This window comes from Rosa rugosa, chromosome 5 (assembly GCF_958449725.1).
Source record: "Rosa rugosa chromosome 5, drRosRugo1.1, whole genome shotgun sequence".
NCBI classification, from domain to species: domain Eukaryota; kingdom Viridiplantae; phylum Streptophyta; class Magnoliopsida; order Rosales; family Rosaceae; genus Rosa; species Rosa rugosa.
The window spans coordinates 41,940,624-41,958,582 of record NC_084824.1 but is presented as its reverse complement, the minus strand read 5'-3'; the positions used below and the strand labels follow the sequence as shown (position 1 = coordinate 41,958,582).

General features: G+C 34.9%; 1 protein-coding gene across 3 annotated transcripts; it reads right to left on the bottom strand.

The window, feature by feature from the left end:
* Window positions 1–729: 729 nt before the first annotated feature.
* Window positions 730–16,245, bottom strand: LOC133709455 (protein NUCLEOLAR FACTOR 1). 3 transcript variants are annotated; one of them, XM_062135200.1, is made up of 26 exons: window positions 15,873–16,245; window positions 15,454–15,574; window positions 14,983–15,087; window positions 14,595–14,730; window positions 13,966–14,081; window positions 12,480–12,681; window positions 11,125–11,269; window positions 10,410–10,533; window positions 10,179–10,279; window positions 9,945–10,076; window positions 8,967–9,047; window positions 8,245–8,447; window positions 6,882–6,954; window positions 6,535–6,594; window positions 6,369–6,407; window positions 5,979–6,067; window positions 5,654–5,718; window positions 4,944–4,990; window positions 4,119–4,178; window positions 2,842–2,913; window positions 2,308–2,337; window positions 2,122–2,216; window positions 1,876–1,981; window positions 1,702–1,764; window positions 1,478–1,549; window positions 730–1,136 (listed from the first exon to the last, which is right to left on the bottom strand). In XM_062135200.1, the coding sequence occupies exons 2-26, from the start codon at window positions 15,467–15,469 to the stop codon at window positions 1,062–1,064; spliced, it is 2,307 nt and encodes a 768-aa protein (XP_061991184.1). In that variant the 5' UTR covers window positions 15,470–15,574; window positions 15,873–16,245; the 3' UTR covers window positions 730–1,061. The 3 variants fall into 3 exon arrangements, with proteins under 3 accessions (XP_061991184.1, XP_061991185.1, XP_061991186.1); XM_062135201.1 differs by lacking the exon at window positions 15,454–15,574 and having other exon boundaries at window positions 15,877–16,244; XM_062135202.1 differs by lacking the exons at window positions 15,454–15,574; window positions 15,873–16,245 and having other exon boundaries at window positions 15,017–15,071.
* Window positions 16,246–17,959: the final 1,714 nt, after the last annotated feature.

Here is a 17,959-nt window from a genome sequence, read left to right as displayed (position 1 = left end):
TGCTAGAGGCTAAAGTGCTCAATCTAAGTGCAAAAGGCGTATTAACAATGCACTAAAAGAGTAACTTAATAGACTTGCCTAATAACTTGTTCACAAAAATAATTGCATTAAGTCTACAAATTAGTTCACTAAACCTGATTTTTTTTTTCTTTTGGCAAAAGTTGACACTCACTCTACTATCTCAAATACACCACCAATCGCTACTTTTGGCCGGAACCCTAGCTAAGCTGGCTTGTGTGCTCGTGATGTGCATGGTGGTCACCAGAGCGGCCATGACATGCAACCAGATCCAGGGCGGGATGGCACCGTGCCTGGGCTACCTCACCAAAGGCAGGGCCCCCGGTGTTGGGTGCTACACCAACGTGAGAAACATAGTCAACTCCGGTGAGGACCACCGTTGACCACCAGAATGCTTGCAAGTGCTTGAAAGCAGCTGCTGCTAAATTCCAAGGGATCAACCGAACCAACGCAACTAGGCTCCCTTCCAACTGCAATGTCAACATTCCTTACACCACCAACTGCAGAATATGAAGATCAGCATCTCCACCAACTGCGGCAGCGTGAAATGAAGATGGAGTCGGATGATGGAGCAGAGCAGAATATATATGAAGCTACCAATTTAGTATGCTAATTAGTATACTGTTTTTTACTTTCATGTTACCAGTTTCAGATGTATGTCTATTATCTTCAGGGAATTTATATACTGCTACTTTTGGGTCAGAAAAAAAATGCTGTAGTTAATTTGGGCTGGACAATTAAACCAAAAATAAAATTCCGAAAGGTCAAATATGGAACCTTGTACAAGTGTACAACTAAACCATGGCCACTTAAATAGCTGAGTAAAGAATTTAAATCTGAAGTACAAATGGATATTTTCTTTGAACATCCATAATAAACCTCATATCTGTATATCAAGACCTCCCTCCTTTCTCAATTAATCTTATGCAGGAATCTTGGCAGGCAAAGCAGGTTTCAGTTGTTTGTTGGCAAAACAGTTGCTGTTGGGGTTTAAGATGGGTTTCATTCTGCATTTTGAAAGGTTTTGCAACTTCACCGGGTCTTCAAGCGAAAGAAAATAAATTCATTTTCGATGACACCATTCTCTTTGCTGGAGCAGTTCCCACAATTCTCTCAAGCTAAAAGGCAGCAAAATCAAAATCATACTTAGTACTCACCATATCAGGGAAGGGAAGTTAGCAAGAGAAAAATAGAAAAATAGAATATCCACATCAGTTGCATGAAGAAGAACAATAACCAATGCTCTGATACATATTTCATTCGAGTACCAGCTGCAGATCTCAATCAAATTAGCCCTATTCTAATGTTGGAGACTTCTTCATCTAATTGAAGAGAACTACACTAGATTTTAATTTAATGGATTAATCATTAAGTTCTTAAATATTCACATCTCCTAAGAAGTTCAACCACCCAATCACAGAAGTATCGTGCACTTGAAAAAGAGGTTAACAAGTATTACCCGGAGGAGATCAAAAGGAGAAAAGAGCACCGTGCATGCCATGTCATGGGATCCATCAACCATATTAACAACCTGCAATTTAATAACAAGAATATTTGTTCAAAACTTAACCGAAATATGAAAAATCACAGATCAACAGAAATTTGTTTACTCATGTTTTCTTTGATTTGGCGGGAATTAAATTGAGCTGCTTAAACAGAAGGCGCAAAAATTATCGTGCTGACCTCAGGGTAAAATTCCTTTCTCTCTGGCAATGAATAGACGATTAAATTCTGAATTCCGCGGATCTACCCACCACCACCAAAAGAAAAAAAATTGATTATAGTTTCCCATCACTCTTATTAGGATACATATATACATCAGCATTTTGACAAGAAAAACAAAGTACTCTGAAGTACCTTATATCTGTGGTAAAAATGTGCTCTCTCTGTGTAGAGCATGATCTTCCGCTTTCCTTCAAAGAACCAAACCCGTGCACGGGAAATATCTTTTTGCTCCGCATATCTAAAGAGAAAAGCAATCCTTGTTGCATTAGTATATTTGCAAACACAAGAAACTGATCGCTATAAAATTTAACATTTCAGAGGAAACATAAAATGATCAACTAGCAGAAATGATTAACAGTAAAGAGAACAGATTCTCACTCATGAAGCAGACAGAAGGATGCATTCTGTGACTTCAAAAAATTACGAACTCGAACATATTCAAAGTAAGAGCTGATAAATATCATAATCCCGCCCTGAGTTAAAAAGTAGATATTACTTACCAAGAAAAGCGAAAGAATGAAACACAAAAATAACAACAGTTAATCCAGGGAATAGAATAATTACCTCAACAGAGTTTTTGATCTTGGGGAAGACCTGAAATAGATCATCATATATTTCAATATGAGGCAAGAACCGGAAAGAATCAACTTGTATGCAAAACACAAAGTGAATGCTTACAAAAGCTTAGCTCTTAATAAAAGGTACTTTTCTTTTAATAATCCCACAATACTTGAAGTCCAAGATTTTTAGACTACGTCCTTTACTGAAAAATGCAATTAATTGATCTCTTTGGGCTCTAAATTTCTTCAGATGTTTCCCTAGTATACTTCTGTTCTGTTTTACCTTCTTTCAACAAATTTCACATTAGCCGAAGAACTTGAAAGTATCAAGGTGAATTTTAATAAGTTACTTGATTTCACATAATTTTATGATTATCCAAAACATTACTTCTAGTCTAACCAGAGTTTGAACATATTATCAAGATTAGCAATTAATTTAAAATTCTTTTTTGATAAGTTATACTTCAAAATTAAAATTAATAAAAACGAACTATAATTCACAAAGTCTCATGCCATTGAGAAACTTTTCCCAGAATACCTTAGTAGCAAAATGTTCAAAACGAGCATCATCAATATTCACTATTTCATCTCCCTCAAACCGCTGAAAAATCTGCAAAAGTTGAAGAGTAATAGAATGCATTATCTGATGAAGTCTAGATCCACAAAGAGTACAACTGAAACAGAATAAAAAGAATAAAATCCTAATACCTTACAGTTCAAAAAGCAACTGAATATTCTGATATACATTTCTTTTTCTAGGTATACACTTAACCTAATGTGATAAGCATTCAAAATACACCAAAGGATAGAAAAATATATAGCACTTTCTGCACGCTGTTTTGAGATTCAATGAAACCTCAGAAAGAGCTATCTAGCATAACACATAATGTCCTTTGGCATCATGTCAGGCACTTTGGGATCAAATTCCGCCTTCCCCATGTCTAACTGTGTTTATGGAAAGTCAACTTTGTGTGAGCCTCACTCCTAAGTCCCCAACAGGTTCCCAACAAAATATCCATTTAAGAATATATATTTTTTTTATAAAAAAAAAACAACTTAATTTAATCAATGAGAATGACAAACCTTTAACTCAATGTATTCATTTTAAATCACACCGAACCACTCATAAATCGAAAGATTGAAGCTAGTTTTAACAGGTTGAAAAAGGAAAGAAAGAACAGGTTGAAAAAGGAAAGGAAAAAAAGAAGTATAGCGAAGTACCTTCAATTTAGTTAAGTAATGATGTTGAAATTACAATATAAAAGACAGATCTGACTCACTCTGTACTATTTTAGTTATTCAAACGCAGGACGTTCAATCAGAAAGTATAGTTGATGCAACATAATTACATCCCTCACTATATTAGCAAAACTGATAATAGCATCAAAATTCAAAACACAAATATCATAATTATACTTGTAAGACAGTTCATGAACAGGTTATCTAGTTTTCATTTGTTGAGTGAAAACATAGTCATTAGAAAGTGTGTAACATGTAAACTGGAATCTAGAAAGTTCCAATTATGAGTCGCAACATGAAAAGTAAGAGAATTCGAAACACTACACATAAGAAATGGACACATAAAAGTCATTGACGGACAAGACCTTTGGGAGGATGCGCAAGGGATCATATGCATCCATCATCCATTTACATTGCTTTAGTATCCAAGCAAGATCAATCTTGACCGAAATATGTTGACCAAAACAAAGTTTCATACTTGATATTTGGCAAGACAATATGAATTAATAGAAGCATTAAAACAAATGTCACAAAACCATCAGCAAACAAGGGACCAGCGAATGTCTTGAGGCATACCTGGCGTACTTGAAGTACCACTTTAGGAAGAACTCCTTTATATTCATGCACCAACTTCACCTGTACATAACAGAAAGTGTTTTTAACTTGCAATATCACGATACCATGTAGAAGTATGAGCATGCAACCCTAAACCAACTGGCAATGGATTAAGAAGCCCAACACCTTATAGATTATTATGCATGGCTTTATATTCTCCATATGAGAAAGATTTACACATAAACATATACACACAGAGAGATTACCAGTTGATGCATAAGGATGCAAAACTATGATCTGTTGACATAAAAAGTCACATGGTATCCGTGGTCAAAAACACAATAGACAATTCTTTTGTGATAGTAGCATAAGCAGGAATTAAACCATTCCATATTAGCAATTTGAAAAACTGACCTTCTCACATACAACAACCATGACGTCTGGACAAGTTTTCAAGAGACAAACAGTCGCTGCTTTTGATACGTTCTTTTCTATGAAGGATCTAACCTTTTGTGTTTTAAGTATTGAACATACTTTAACTTCAAATGATCCATATTATGACAAGCATCTAAGTTTCTATTATTGAAAATGCTTACAAGGTCTGTGATTCTGTTCTAGAACAACTTTTTATTATGAAGAGATGGGGAAAAGTTAACAATCTGAATTGAAAGATAAAATTAAAAAAATTAAAAATAATAATAATAAAAACTTACAGAAGAAGCAATGAAATGAATTGCGGGAAAACATTGTTGGACACGAAAGTGATATAGAAGACACTTAATAGTACAAATATGAAGAAACTTTCAATCAAAAATTTGTGTTCTCAATGCTTATTTCTAAACACACCTTCCCACGGTAATTTGTGCAGTGCTTGTTAAACAAATTGTTTATATCTGCAATAAAAAAGCATCAAGATTAAAGGATGATAAAGACTTCATGCTAAGAAGTCACACGGGATTCAGTTTGAATAATTAAGCTGCCCCTTTCTTGAGATTGGAACTGAACAGCAGTTTTGATCAACTACAATTCTTTCATTACTGGGTATTTGGCTACCTTTTAACTTTTCTTTGGTAAATGGCGACCTTTACCTTTAATGCATACATTGTTGATATTAACTTTTTATACAAGTTCAAATCTTATCAGAAGTATACAAGACTCCACAGAAAAGTACAAGATAGAAAAGTAGCATAAATTACCTATCAACTACAGCAGGGTTGATAACCATTTCATGTTAGGTTTCTAGTCTTTCATTTTTAGATAAAGTAGAGGGAAAATGTACAGCAAGAGGGATGGAGAAGGGATGAATGGAAGGAGAGAGGAAAGGCATATGACAGGGTACATAAATGAAATTTAAAGAACAAAAAACAGAAAATATAGCATTTTAAATCGTTTTCTTTCTGAAGTTTTTATTCATCTCCCCTATTCAGTTCTATTTTCTTTCTTTCCACCTCACTTCTCCTATATATGTTCCTCTATCTTGAAGTATGAAAATCAAAACTAGAAACCAACAACAAAATGGTAAATGAGATTTTTTCTTTTAAAAGCAGGAACATTACCTGGGTTTGAATAATAACTCAAAAGTATAGTTTGCCTATAAAAAGATGCATGTCCATCCAGGTACCTGATCATAAGAACATTGTTAATAAGCCAATATATTGACATGTCATATAAGTCGGTAGATTCAGTACTTTCCCAACTAACTTTCCAATCCTGGAAACAATATTTTTGTAAAGTATTGCACTATCTGAATATTCACAAAAGTGTGTGCTGTATATAAAGAACTTCAAGGGAGGAGACAACTAGGAAGAAAAATTTCTATGCCTACCACATACCAGAAAACAATATTTGTATCAGTTGGAAAAGATTGACAAGAAAACATACCATGGCCTTATACGCATGATATCAGTTCCATGCTGCTTAGATGGTTGATGGTTTAACTGCTCAACAACTGACTTCAAAAAGTCCCAGTTCTGGACATTTATCAACAGAAAAGAGAAAATATAAAATTTGACAAGTAATATAGAATTTAAGTATGTTAAACCACCATAATTCTCCATAGTCAACTATAGCTGTACATTCATCTAGATGTTTACATTCACTATCTAATCCTAGTTTTGCTAATAGCCTAATCATAGGACTGTAACTGCTAAATTTTTATTGCTGTAGATTGCATAGACTTACGATCTAAATTCCTTAAGCATAGTCTTAGCATTGTTATATAATCTGCATTCCCCAATGAGTAGATAATTAATCAGACTATACAGTATTTACCTGCATTGTTATAACATCTGCATGATCAATGATCAGAACCTGCCAGATCAAAGAAATATACCTCCATTAACTGGAATAGAACCAGAGACCATTGAGAAAAAAAAAAACTGATAAAGCATAAGAAATGCATACTACCCGATACTGGCAGGTTACAACGAGAAGTTACCTCTATAGAAGAAAGATAGTCGACATCCTTTTCCTTATTTATTTTAGCCTCATCAATTTTCTAGAAAAAATCAAATGGCCACTCATTAAGTTATATAAAAAAGAGTTGGACAATAATAATGTCTCCTATGGATAATAGACTCTAATTTTCTAAATTGGCTTCTGTAAGTGCATTTTTTCTCTGGCACTTGGCAGGGAATGCCTTTACATTACATATAGCAATTACTTATTTACACAATTATATTATATACTAGATAGGAACAAAAAAGAAAAAAAATTGATTTGGCGAAATACAATTGTAAGCAAACTGATTAGGAACTTCTAAAGAAGAAGGAAGCTAATACTTACTTTCAACAAACCAACAGCAGAAGCAACTATCATATCTGAGGAATAAAAATCACTGTACAACTTTATGCTCCTCCTACAAAAGCAAGAATGACAAATAAGCCTAATATATGTAGTCTCTGTAGTCAAGAAGGCCAACTGAAACATAGCATAAGACTGTAAAGGGAAAAAGGGAGACAAAAGCTTGAGGTTGGGAAGCATGATCAAACTACCCAATGGCCAAAGGGAGTCATTTACAGGAAGATAATCTTATTTCATGGGTACCAACTGATGAGCTGTCCAAGTTCACTAAATCATCTCCGACCAAAAGAAAAAAGAAAAGAAGTTCACTAAATCGCCAATTAAATATAGAAGCTCCATCAGGTATGGCCCAGTTGGCTAACAGCCTACGTTTGCCTATGCCACGCTTGGGTTTGGGGAAATCCGAACTCAGAATGATGGGATGATGAAAGAAATTTGGAGATTAAAGATCTCTTTATATGCCAAATGAAGGGAACAGTTGCTGGAATCAGAACTTGGGTTTCAAAACAAGGCCAGGAGTATTGATAAGATATATACGGCTATTGTGATGGACTGCATAAAGTCTATGAGTGGATTAATAAGAACTAACTTATAACCGAAGAAAATAATCCAACAATCCTTTATTATCCAAAAGAAAAAAAACTTGATCCCTAATTTCAACATGGTTCGTTAAAAAATAATGATATATACATGCTCTCCCTCATGTGAAGAAAACTCAAAACTCTTGGACCCTTTAAAATCAAAAACTGATTTTCCACTAAAAGACACCTGGAATCATAAAAGACACGGGGCCCAAAAATCCGAAATCTCAACTTTCCATTTGGAGTTGTAGGATTACATGAACAATTTGGTCATTTAAATAGCCTTTTGAAAAAAAACAAAAAAAAAAAAGAAACAAGAAACAAGAATTTATAAAGTTTATAAAGAAGAAAGTGGATGAGAGATTGACAAAGGGGGACATAAGAAATAAAGCCCATGAAACAACAGCAGCAAGAGGACTAGAAAGCACATAACACCGCTGCCTTCTATTCTAACAGAATGCAAAAAAGGCTGTAGTCCATAAGCAGTCTAAACAGACACCCGAAGAGGTTTCTAAGTATCAAGGAGTAGTCCTTCTATGATATAGCATAACATTGAAGTACCAGGCAAATACATATATCTTGCCTACTCCTAGAGCAAGGCCATCAAAATCATTCAACTCCAATTATGCCTTCCTAGCTGCTACTGTCGCACCAATAACTCAGGAAAGGTCTCATATCGATATTGGATTCCAGTTAAAGCAACAACAACTGCAACAGTTTATCTAATGGAAATAGGTCGACATGATTATAAGTTAGTAATTTACTTCGTGAACTTGATGCCAACCATGAAATCATCCTTGCTATTACCACCAAAAAGTACTTGGAAGTCACTAGGTTTCGATGACTTGTGAGGTTTTACATTTCCAGAGTTCTGGTCACCTGGTGGTATATCTCTTTCGTCTTCATTGTCAAGAACCTCTTCACTTCCAAACTCTTTAGAAAATCGGTCCATGTGGTCCACATTAACCTGTAAACACCAACAAATTATATTATAAGAAAATAATCTATCAACTTTATTTCTCTCATCAATTATTTCCTTCAGTTAACTCTGACAGAAAAGAAGATACTTTTTCAGGGAATGCAAGGATGTCAAACTCACAAGCATAAGAATTTAGATATTTTATGTAATGACAAAAGTGAAGCAGAAAGTTGAGACTCATTCTTAATCTAGTGGGCCTGACAATTATTCCTCTAACTCTACAGGATACCAGATCCACATAATTTACTAGTGATTGCATGCTTGTGGGGTTTACAGTCATTTGTGGTAAGAACACCATATGGGCATCAAAGCCATTGTAGCCAAAAATTTACCATAACTAGCACATAATTTACGGCCTCTCTTGCAGCACTGTAAATCCCTTTGTTTGGTTCAAAGCAAGCAAATAATAACAGCAAATGATCCAAGTAAATTAAATTACGCATGCCACTGTCAAGAGACTACTTTTAAGATAATGTTGAACCATTAAAAACAAAAGCAATGGAATACCTTGTGAGCTGAAGGGGTAAGTTGTATTATCCTCTTAACAACACGAAGTGCAATGCTCGCCATTGGCAGTAGGATCAACACCTGGTGGAACAGAATTACAATAAATCCTCATCACTTAGGCATGTGAACTACACACCACAAGTTGTACATATATGCTCTTTCTACATACCAGAGATATGTATGACTATTATCACAACAAAAAGCAAAAATAATTCCAAGCACAAATTCCAAATATGATCACAAATAAGTGCAAAAGATTACATTATAGAGCTGACCCACAACCAATGTGATATAAATATAGCTTTCTCTCTACATTAATGACAGCTATAGCAAAAGATGCTTTTTTATATAAGAACAAAAATATTGCTCTTGACAAGCAGTTTAGTTAAATTGTAAAAGGATGTCACATATGTAAGTAGTAAAAATGCCCCACTTTTGACTGTCCGCCAGGGACTAGAAATTAATATGACAAAACCCCAGGTTCAGCAAGATAATTGTATTAAATAGGGACAAATTTTAGCGGATGGTGCTCTCAACAAGTATCCAGTACATTGCACAACGATATTCATAGATCAAGCTTTCACAGGAATTTACAATTAAATATCAAATAATATAACAGGAGAAACAGAGCAAAATTTATCTGTTACTCTATCATGTATTAGTAGGGGAATCCACAAGACAATATGATCCACTGAACCAAATATTATCACACTGATTACTTATCCTCAACCAAAAAATAAAAATAAAAAATACTCATTATACTATAATTAGTTATTATGACGTATTCTGCAATAAGAAGTGGCATGTGCCCAAACATATGAACCATATCCAGAGACATCGGAAATTATGAAACTCATACTACATCCAAGTCTGGAGACCCAATTAAAAAAAAAAAAACAACAACAACAGAGAAATAAAAAAGAGACGTCCAGTTTACAACAAGCACATGAGAAGAAACTCAAGAAAGCATGTGTTTACCTTAGGACGAGTAAAGCCATGATCACGGAGACTATCATCAGTAAGAATTACATTCTTAGCATTTTCCTGATGCTTGGCCACTTTTGCATCATTCTTCATTACAAGATCTCTAGTTCTGAAGACATGGTTCAGCTGCATGGTATTACATTCATCAATCTATTCTAAGAGGAGAAAAATATAAAAACTTTAACTGAAGAAGTTGATTTCTTTCAAGGAATAGGGACAAGCACGTACGCAATGCATAATATATGCATCCATGACACTTGAGTCTTCTTCTGATCCTCTGTGATAAAAGGGTTTCTTGTTGCAATGCAGTATATCCCGATAACTATTGACTAAGGAAGGTAGAGGCCCATAACCACAAAACAGATCCAAACTAAGTTAACTTGGTGAACATATGTCCTTTAGAACTGGGATTATAGAACTGCCAAAGTGACTAGGCATTTACGGAAATTGATTACTCACAGAGGGAGAAGAACAATCTTTGTCTGGATGAATGAAAATCCTTGCGTCCAGATGTGTTATATACATCCAACCAGTGCTTATACAACTTTTGCTTCAGATCATAACTAGAATCGGGATTAACATCCTGAAAATAAATTAATAAATATGATTCAGCAAATGAAGTAAAGGATGTGATGGAAAAGGCATCCATCACCTAAGAATGATGTAGAAAACTGCAAGAGAGCAGGGATTTAAGACCCAATAAGAAAATCAGGAGATTTTTTTATGAGAGGGGAATATTGATTCCTCTCACAAATTAAAAAAAAATCTGAACCTTTCTTACAGAAATCCAATGTTTCCATCTATGATCTATTTCGTCATCAGATTTTGAGAATACATTTGGCTCAATGAATGATCACTCACTCATTTGTATTGGGTACCTGAGTCAAAATTGATTTAACAAAAAGATCAAAGTTGCCAATCGTATGCTAATGTCATTTAATTAGGAGTGATGGGATTGATCAATGTCTGTTTTCTACTGTTTTTTTTTTCTTTCTTTCTCTTCCCAGTACGTACTTGGTGTGGATTCCTTGCCCAATATCTGTAATAGGTGCCAGCTACAAAGTTGGCATCCTCTAGAAAAGCTGGGGTCTGTATGGGCGAGGGATACCTCCATTTTGTATCCCAAGCCCTACAAAGGACATTAAAAAATCTAGTGTTTACAGTAGAGACATACTTTTATGCAACACTCTCCCGTTCCTGCCCATTTGCCCTTTGACATTCCAGCAGCAGGCACATCCCATTTATATCTCCATTTCTTTTTTGCCATAGTTTCAACCTCTGCTTCTGTTAACTTGTGCTCCAACTGTACACCAAAGGAACTGCAAAATGAAATATATAACAGGGGCATGAAATGCATACAATCTGGGATGTTTTGTTTAAAAAATAAATAAATACCGACATGAATAGCATAAGAAACAAAAGTTCAGTCTATAGGCATAGAAGTCCATAACCTTATAGCACCAAAGAAAGAAAATTCAGTCAATAAGACTTGGTTATGGAAGAAGAGTTCATTTATTTGTGGGTCAGAAAATAAAATCCATGCTTCCCTGTGGACGTCAATGTCTAAGCACTTTGCAAAGTTTTAGTGTGTTTCTTTTTTATTGGCCTTGTACTTACTAGGGCATCTCTTTTCTTTTTCCTCTTTTCCTTACCTTGTTGAAGTGAGTGCAACTTTGCTTATTTTTTTCAGGTGGCTTGGTTTAGATCCTCTAGGTATGGATTCTAGCCAGTCAATATATGATTTCATCCAATCAGCTGACAGAACACCTTTTTCTCATGCATTCACAAACAACTCTATTGTCTTCCTCCATTATGTTGACGACAAAGGAAAACTTGCTGGCGGTCTTTGCAGTCAATATCTTATACTTTAAATATTCCAAAACTAAATGTTCCTGTTTCCATATGCCCCGAAGAAACATGACCTTGGTCAAATTGAGAAGTATTACGAGCTCCAAGATTTCTTCTTTCTTAGACAGAATTTCTGAGGAAATAAAAATATTTATATATTTTAACCCATTATATGTTCATTCAAAGGTCTAATGATACAACAAGTAACCAAAGACCTGTTCCTGAGCAACTATGAACATATTGATCCAAATAAACCCGTCTACATAAATGAACGTGAGGCCGCCATACTTCCAACTAGAGGGGTTTCTTGGCCATTCAATCCTATCTAATGTCATGCTCTTCTAAACAGGTCATGGGTTTTCACCCGAGAAAAAAGAAAAAAACGGTTCCTGGGTTAGTATGTTATCATATCTCAAGCTTCATCTCCGATCATTCAACCACACCATCTAAAGAGATTCTCCCTCACCCTACATTGTCAGTTAGGGCATACTAACCTAACATTACTACTATACCAGCATAATTTAATTATTTTATATTCGTAGAATACTCAAGATTGTTGGCCCTTTCCCTCTGTTTAAGTTTTAAGATACTAGCAATTTAGATCAAGCTTCACAAAGCAATATATCAATGCATGGCAAAAATGAAAAAGCTAAATGAACAAGACATTTCATGTAACTGCACCTCAAGCATATTGATGCATCAATAGCAGATTGAGAATGGATTCCCAGGTCTTGTTCTGCATCTGAGTCGGACATCCCCTGGTCATCCGAGTCAGAGGTCTCGCGGTCATCCATGTCAGAGGTGTCCTGATCATCCTCAGTTTTTGCATCTTCACTTGCAGGATCTTTCAGTTTTCCTTTCATTGGAAATTTATCGTCACCTCCTATGCAAATACAGTAGAAGAATTAACTGCAGTTTAGCACATGAAAAATAAAATAATAACTGGACAAAAGGACTATTAAGTGTTTTATCGTCACCTCCTATGCAAATACAGTAGAAGAATTAACTGCAGTTTAGCACATGAAAAATAAAATAATAACTGGACAAAAGGACTATTAAGTGTTGCTAGGAAGATGATCTAAGAGACTTGCACTCATATAGATGAAGTATGAAGTTACCTGACAATAAAGTAAAATAAACTCAATTATGGAGAGTAAAATGATAATGAAAGATTGGCTTTCTTCAGCCTCAAAACCCAAAAGATATAAACAAGTTTTCTTGAGCTTGAATAAAAGCTGTTTCTTTCGGGAAAAAGAAAAAAAAAAAAAAAGGTGTAGTTTAATGGTGGATATGAATCGTGCTTCAATTGCTCTTCTATGAGGGGTCAACCAGCAGCTTTAACGCATCACCAATCAGTAGTTTCTTTCTTTTCTCAAACATAGAACTGCAATTACTCTTGTTACTTTCCTTGTCACAGTAGTTTGATTCTTATAAGGAAACTAAGTTCACCAAACCCTGGCTCACCATGAGTCAGTCCGTGAACCTATTTAATCCAAGAAATGGAGATCTAATAGGGAAAAGCATTGTTAAGTCTTAATAATTCTGTACTCCCACACATATAGGGGTGACCACTAAAACAAAGAGGTTAGGAAGTAATCCCAATTACGATGACCAGACTAAATTACATAAAGATATATTAGAGTAGACCACCAATAAGAACCAAACATATACATATATATATATATATATATATATATATATATATATATATTAACAACTTATGGACTTCTGGAGACCAAAAATTATAACTAAAAGAAAATACACTAGGAAATAATAAGTATTCAAGGTCTAAGAAAACGATTTGGAATCCAAAGAGGCCCATCACGAGGGCAAGAAAACACAAAGAAGTTATGCACTAAAATTAGTTCAGTTATGGCACTAGCCACAACAGGAGCAAAGCTCAAGTCCCACAACTCCAGTCTAAATATGAATAGTTTAAAGTTGTTCCACTTCAGTGTTAAATATTAAAACTCAAAATTAACCATGTTTAACTTAGTATTGTTTACAGTATAAGTCATTTCTTTTATAAAATCAGACATATTAGTTATAAATTCCTTAAATCTATGCACACAAAGATACCATAAGGAAATTTATGAAACAATGAACTGAATGAATTTTGTAAACAAAAAGTTCAGTAGCATTTTTATGAAAATCAGATAAGTTCTACCTTCTTCACCATCATCTACTTCTTCCAAGTCACTAGAAGATTCAGTTCCGTCGTCGTCCTCATCATCCTCCTCCTCTTCTGAGTCCGAGTCACTTTTACCTTCTTCTTGTCTTTTTCTATATGCAAAAGAAGCACACAGTAACTATTAGTTATAAATTCCTTAAATCAACTATTCTATAAAATAACACTAATAAATGAGGTTAATTATCTATAACTTCCCACTACTGAATCCAAATTGACTGAAATTTATATTCTTCTTAGATCCCAAGTTCTATAAGATACCAAGAATGATGAAATACTTCACCAAACAAGCATCCAAAAACACAAAAGGAATTCCAGAGGACAACATAGCTTTTTTGTCCTTTGTCCATTTTACCTTGTAAACTCAGCAACATATGAAGAAGGAATTAGCAGCATCAAACATGAGAAACCCAAAGTACAACTGATAAAGGACCGCCTCACTCCTTGAGCAAACTTTTATAAACTACAATTCATATCCTAGCCCATGGAGCACAACTAGAAACTAAGACTGCCCAATAGCCCAAACAACCCAAACAACTTTCTATCAGTTAGCTATACTCAAGAGGTCCAAGCTAAGAGCCTGGACAAATCCAGAACATTTAGATTACCTCTGCTTATAGGCAGCCGCAACAGCTTTACTAGATGACCCTAGCGCCATCAACAATTTGTCATACATTGATGGCTCCTTATAAACTATTTCTTCTTCGGAAGCCACACCATTGGATTCTTCCTCTAGCAGTTCCCCTGCACAAGAAAAATTACACAGATGTTGAATTTCAATACAAAGACCATGGCCATTTTTCTAACTATCCCCAATTTCAACAGAAGAAGCATTACCAAATATCAAAACTTTCTTATTGTAGTAATCGAGACTAGATTTAAACAAACTCAGAGGACAAAACGAACACCTCAATTACTAGATTTACGGAACCAAGTCCACCCCCCAGTTACTAACAAACAATTACATCTATTTTTCAAACTGTAAATATAACATGCCTGATGAAGTAGATGAGGGGCTAGCTGCCGCAACCTTTTCTTCTTCAACCCGACGACTTTTCCCAGCTTTCTGGAACTTGTTGGGCATTTTGCGTTTCCTCCATCCTACCAAAAAAAAATTACAGAACAGCAAAATTAGAATGAAGATGGTGAAAGATGGAACCTTGCATGATAAAACAGGCTGAATTATAGCACTACTAAATCATGAGGAGCTTAAAGAACAACTAAAACCCTCAATTGGGTTGAACCCTAAATCAAAATCAAATGGCAATGCAAATGAGTAGGCATTAGGCAAAAGCAGCAAACTTTTTACTAATAAATCAAGCAATTCATTAAAAACAGAGCAAAGCAGCTACACCATGATTGACTAGACCAGAAAAACCAAAGTGGACCTTCATCAATACTATAAACCCTTTTACAATGTCTATAAGAAATCAATCCAAAAGCGCTGATTTCCTTCAAAAAATTTACCTGATTGCTTCCCCATGTTCGGAATCTTCAAAGCGAAGAGGTTTTGAGCTACCCAAGTTCGAATTAGGAGCTCTAAGTGTTGGGTTTCTTCAAGTTATTGGGGTTTAAAGACTTTTCTCTTCTGCCTGGGGTTTAAGGAAACAACGGAGGATTTAGGGTTTAAGATTTTTTCTTTAAACTGAACAGATGAAAATGACCATCTGCCCCTTCTTGTTGTTTAATTTTTTCTTTGGTACTTTTTAGGGTGGGTCCATCACTTTGTTCATTTTTACCCTCCAAACTCGCGGGTTAGGGATCAGAAACCGAAGAAGGAAGAATTAGAACAACTAGCAGAGACCAGAACCCAGAAATACCAAAAGACCAAAACTAAACCGAATTCGAAAAACCAGTATACCAACGTGATGAGTAGAAGAAGTTACTTGCCTCATGCATTCCTAGCTGAAGAAACCACCGGAGATGCCGAAGCTTTCGGCCTTCAATTCTCCTCCTCAGGACAAACCAGTACCAGAGGAAGGTCGGCGACAATGAGATGAATCGAACGGCACCGGTGCCAGGGGGTGGCGAGGTTATGCAGATGCCCAATCTCAACTTTTCCGGTCAGCCATGAATTATGGTTGTTGGGTAGCTGTTGTTACTCGACAGAGGTTGAAGAAGGGGCAAATTCATTATTTGTTTGATAGACAAGGGGCAAACTACTAAGACATTAGCTCGGCATTTATTCTTCGTTGAATGACTGCCCACAAACGACGCCGTTTTAATTGAGATTCTTTCGGTTAAAGTCCGCTTCGTCCCTACCTCGTTGGCTCCTCCTCCAATTTTCCTTCTCACTCCATTCATTTCAATCTACTATGACCTATAAATTTATATTTATACAATTAATCACAATAATACATCATCATCTATCTTTTATTTTCAATATTCGTCTTTTCTGTAATGTTTATTTGTTTGTAGTTAATTGTTATTTGTTAACTGGTTTTGTTAAATAGCAACACTGTAACTAAACTAATTAACAACATTTTTTTTTATGGATTTCGTTTATCTTGATTGTATAGCAAGATAAGATAAGAATTTGAAACCCACAACCTTTTTGTGGACAATTATTAGATTTTTCTTGGTTTTCTCTTGATTTTAAATTTGCCCTATGTGGTCAAAATTTCTAGATCCGCCACTGACCGGTGCGACACAGTGAAGTGGCCGGACGGAGGATTTCCAGTCAGGTCGTCGGATGCATTGATCTGATCTTCTTTTTTTTATTAGAAGATGCATTGATCTGATATATAATCTTCATTTATTTTAATTTGGGGCCCTGATTAAGTAGTGGACAAACATACGGCTTAGATTGCACCGCATGGATTTCCTTTTTCTTTAAAATAATTTTCAAACTTCCTAAATATTTAGCAAATTGTAATAAATAGTTCGGGTGTCTGAAAAATTCTCTAAAAATTCTCAGGGACTCTATGCATCGAGTAGTTTATCATCAAAATCACAAATTGAAGGCATATAGGGTTGACCATCTTGACCTCTATCAAGACGACGACAAACTGGGTTAATTTTTATATAGTATGTGATAAATACATTGTTAATGTCAAATTTATCGATTTTCAATTTCAATTTTTTGGATCACATATAATCCTTATATGCCTACTAATATGGTCTAACTTGTTTATTAGTTATATGAAAAAATATATTTTCTTTAACCAACAAGGTGGTGGAAATAGAATTTATCAAAATCGACCGTTGGATATTATCATGCCAAGAAAAAATGGTTATGGTCAAAATTTCAGTTATTTTTGTTGTCGTTTGGGTCGTGATCTACTAGGTCAACCTTAAACCCTAAATACCATATAAAACTAATATGTTCATAACTGCTTATTCACAACTTCTTTTTTCAATCTGTCAGCTCTCACACTATCATGGATATAAGCTATATCAACCAATATAAAATTTTTGGGAAGTTTATCTTTTCGTGATTTAGCTCCCTGTAGGGAAATATAAACGTATAAATTGTTGACCACTTTGTTTGATGTCGAAATAATGGCAAATTGGGTTAATTTTTTTACATAATACTTATTAATATGCTATAAATAGATGGGTAATGCTGAATTTATCGATTTTCAATTTCAATTTTTGGATCACACAAAAATCCTTATATACCTACTATGTCAAAATTTTAGGGTTGACATAGTAGATTGAGACTCAAAAGACAACCCTAAACAGCTAAAATTTTGACCATAATCATTTCTTCTTATCATGATAATATCCAACAGTTTATTTTGATAAAATCTATTTCCTCCACCTTGTTCCTTACGGAAGAGATATTTTTTTATACAAATAGTGAACAATCTACTATGTCAACCCTAAATCCTAATTACCAAATAAAACTAATGTGCTCATAACCGCTCACTCGTAATTTTTTTTTTTCCGATTTGTCAGCTCTCACACTCTTGTGGGTATGAGCTATATCAACTAATGTAAAAATTTCGGGAAGTTTATTTTCTCGTGGTTT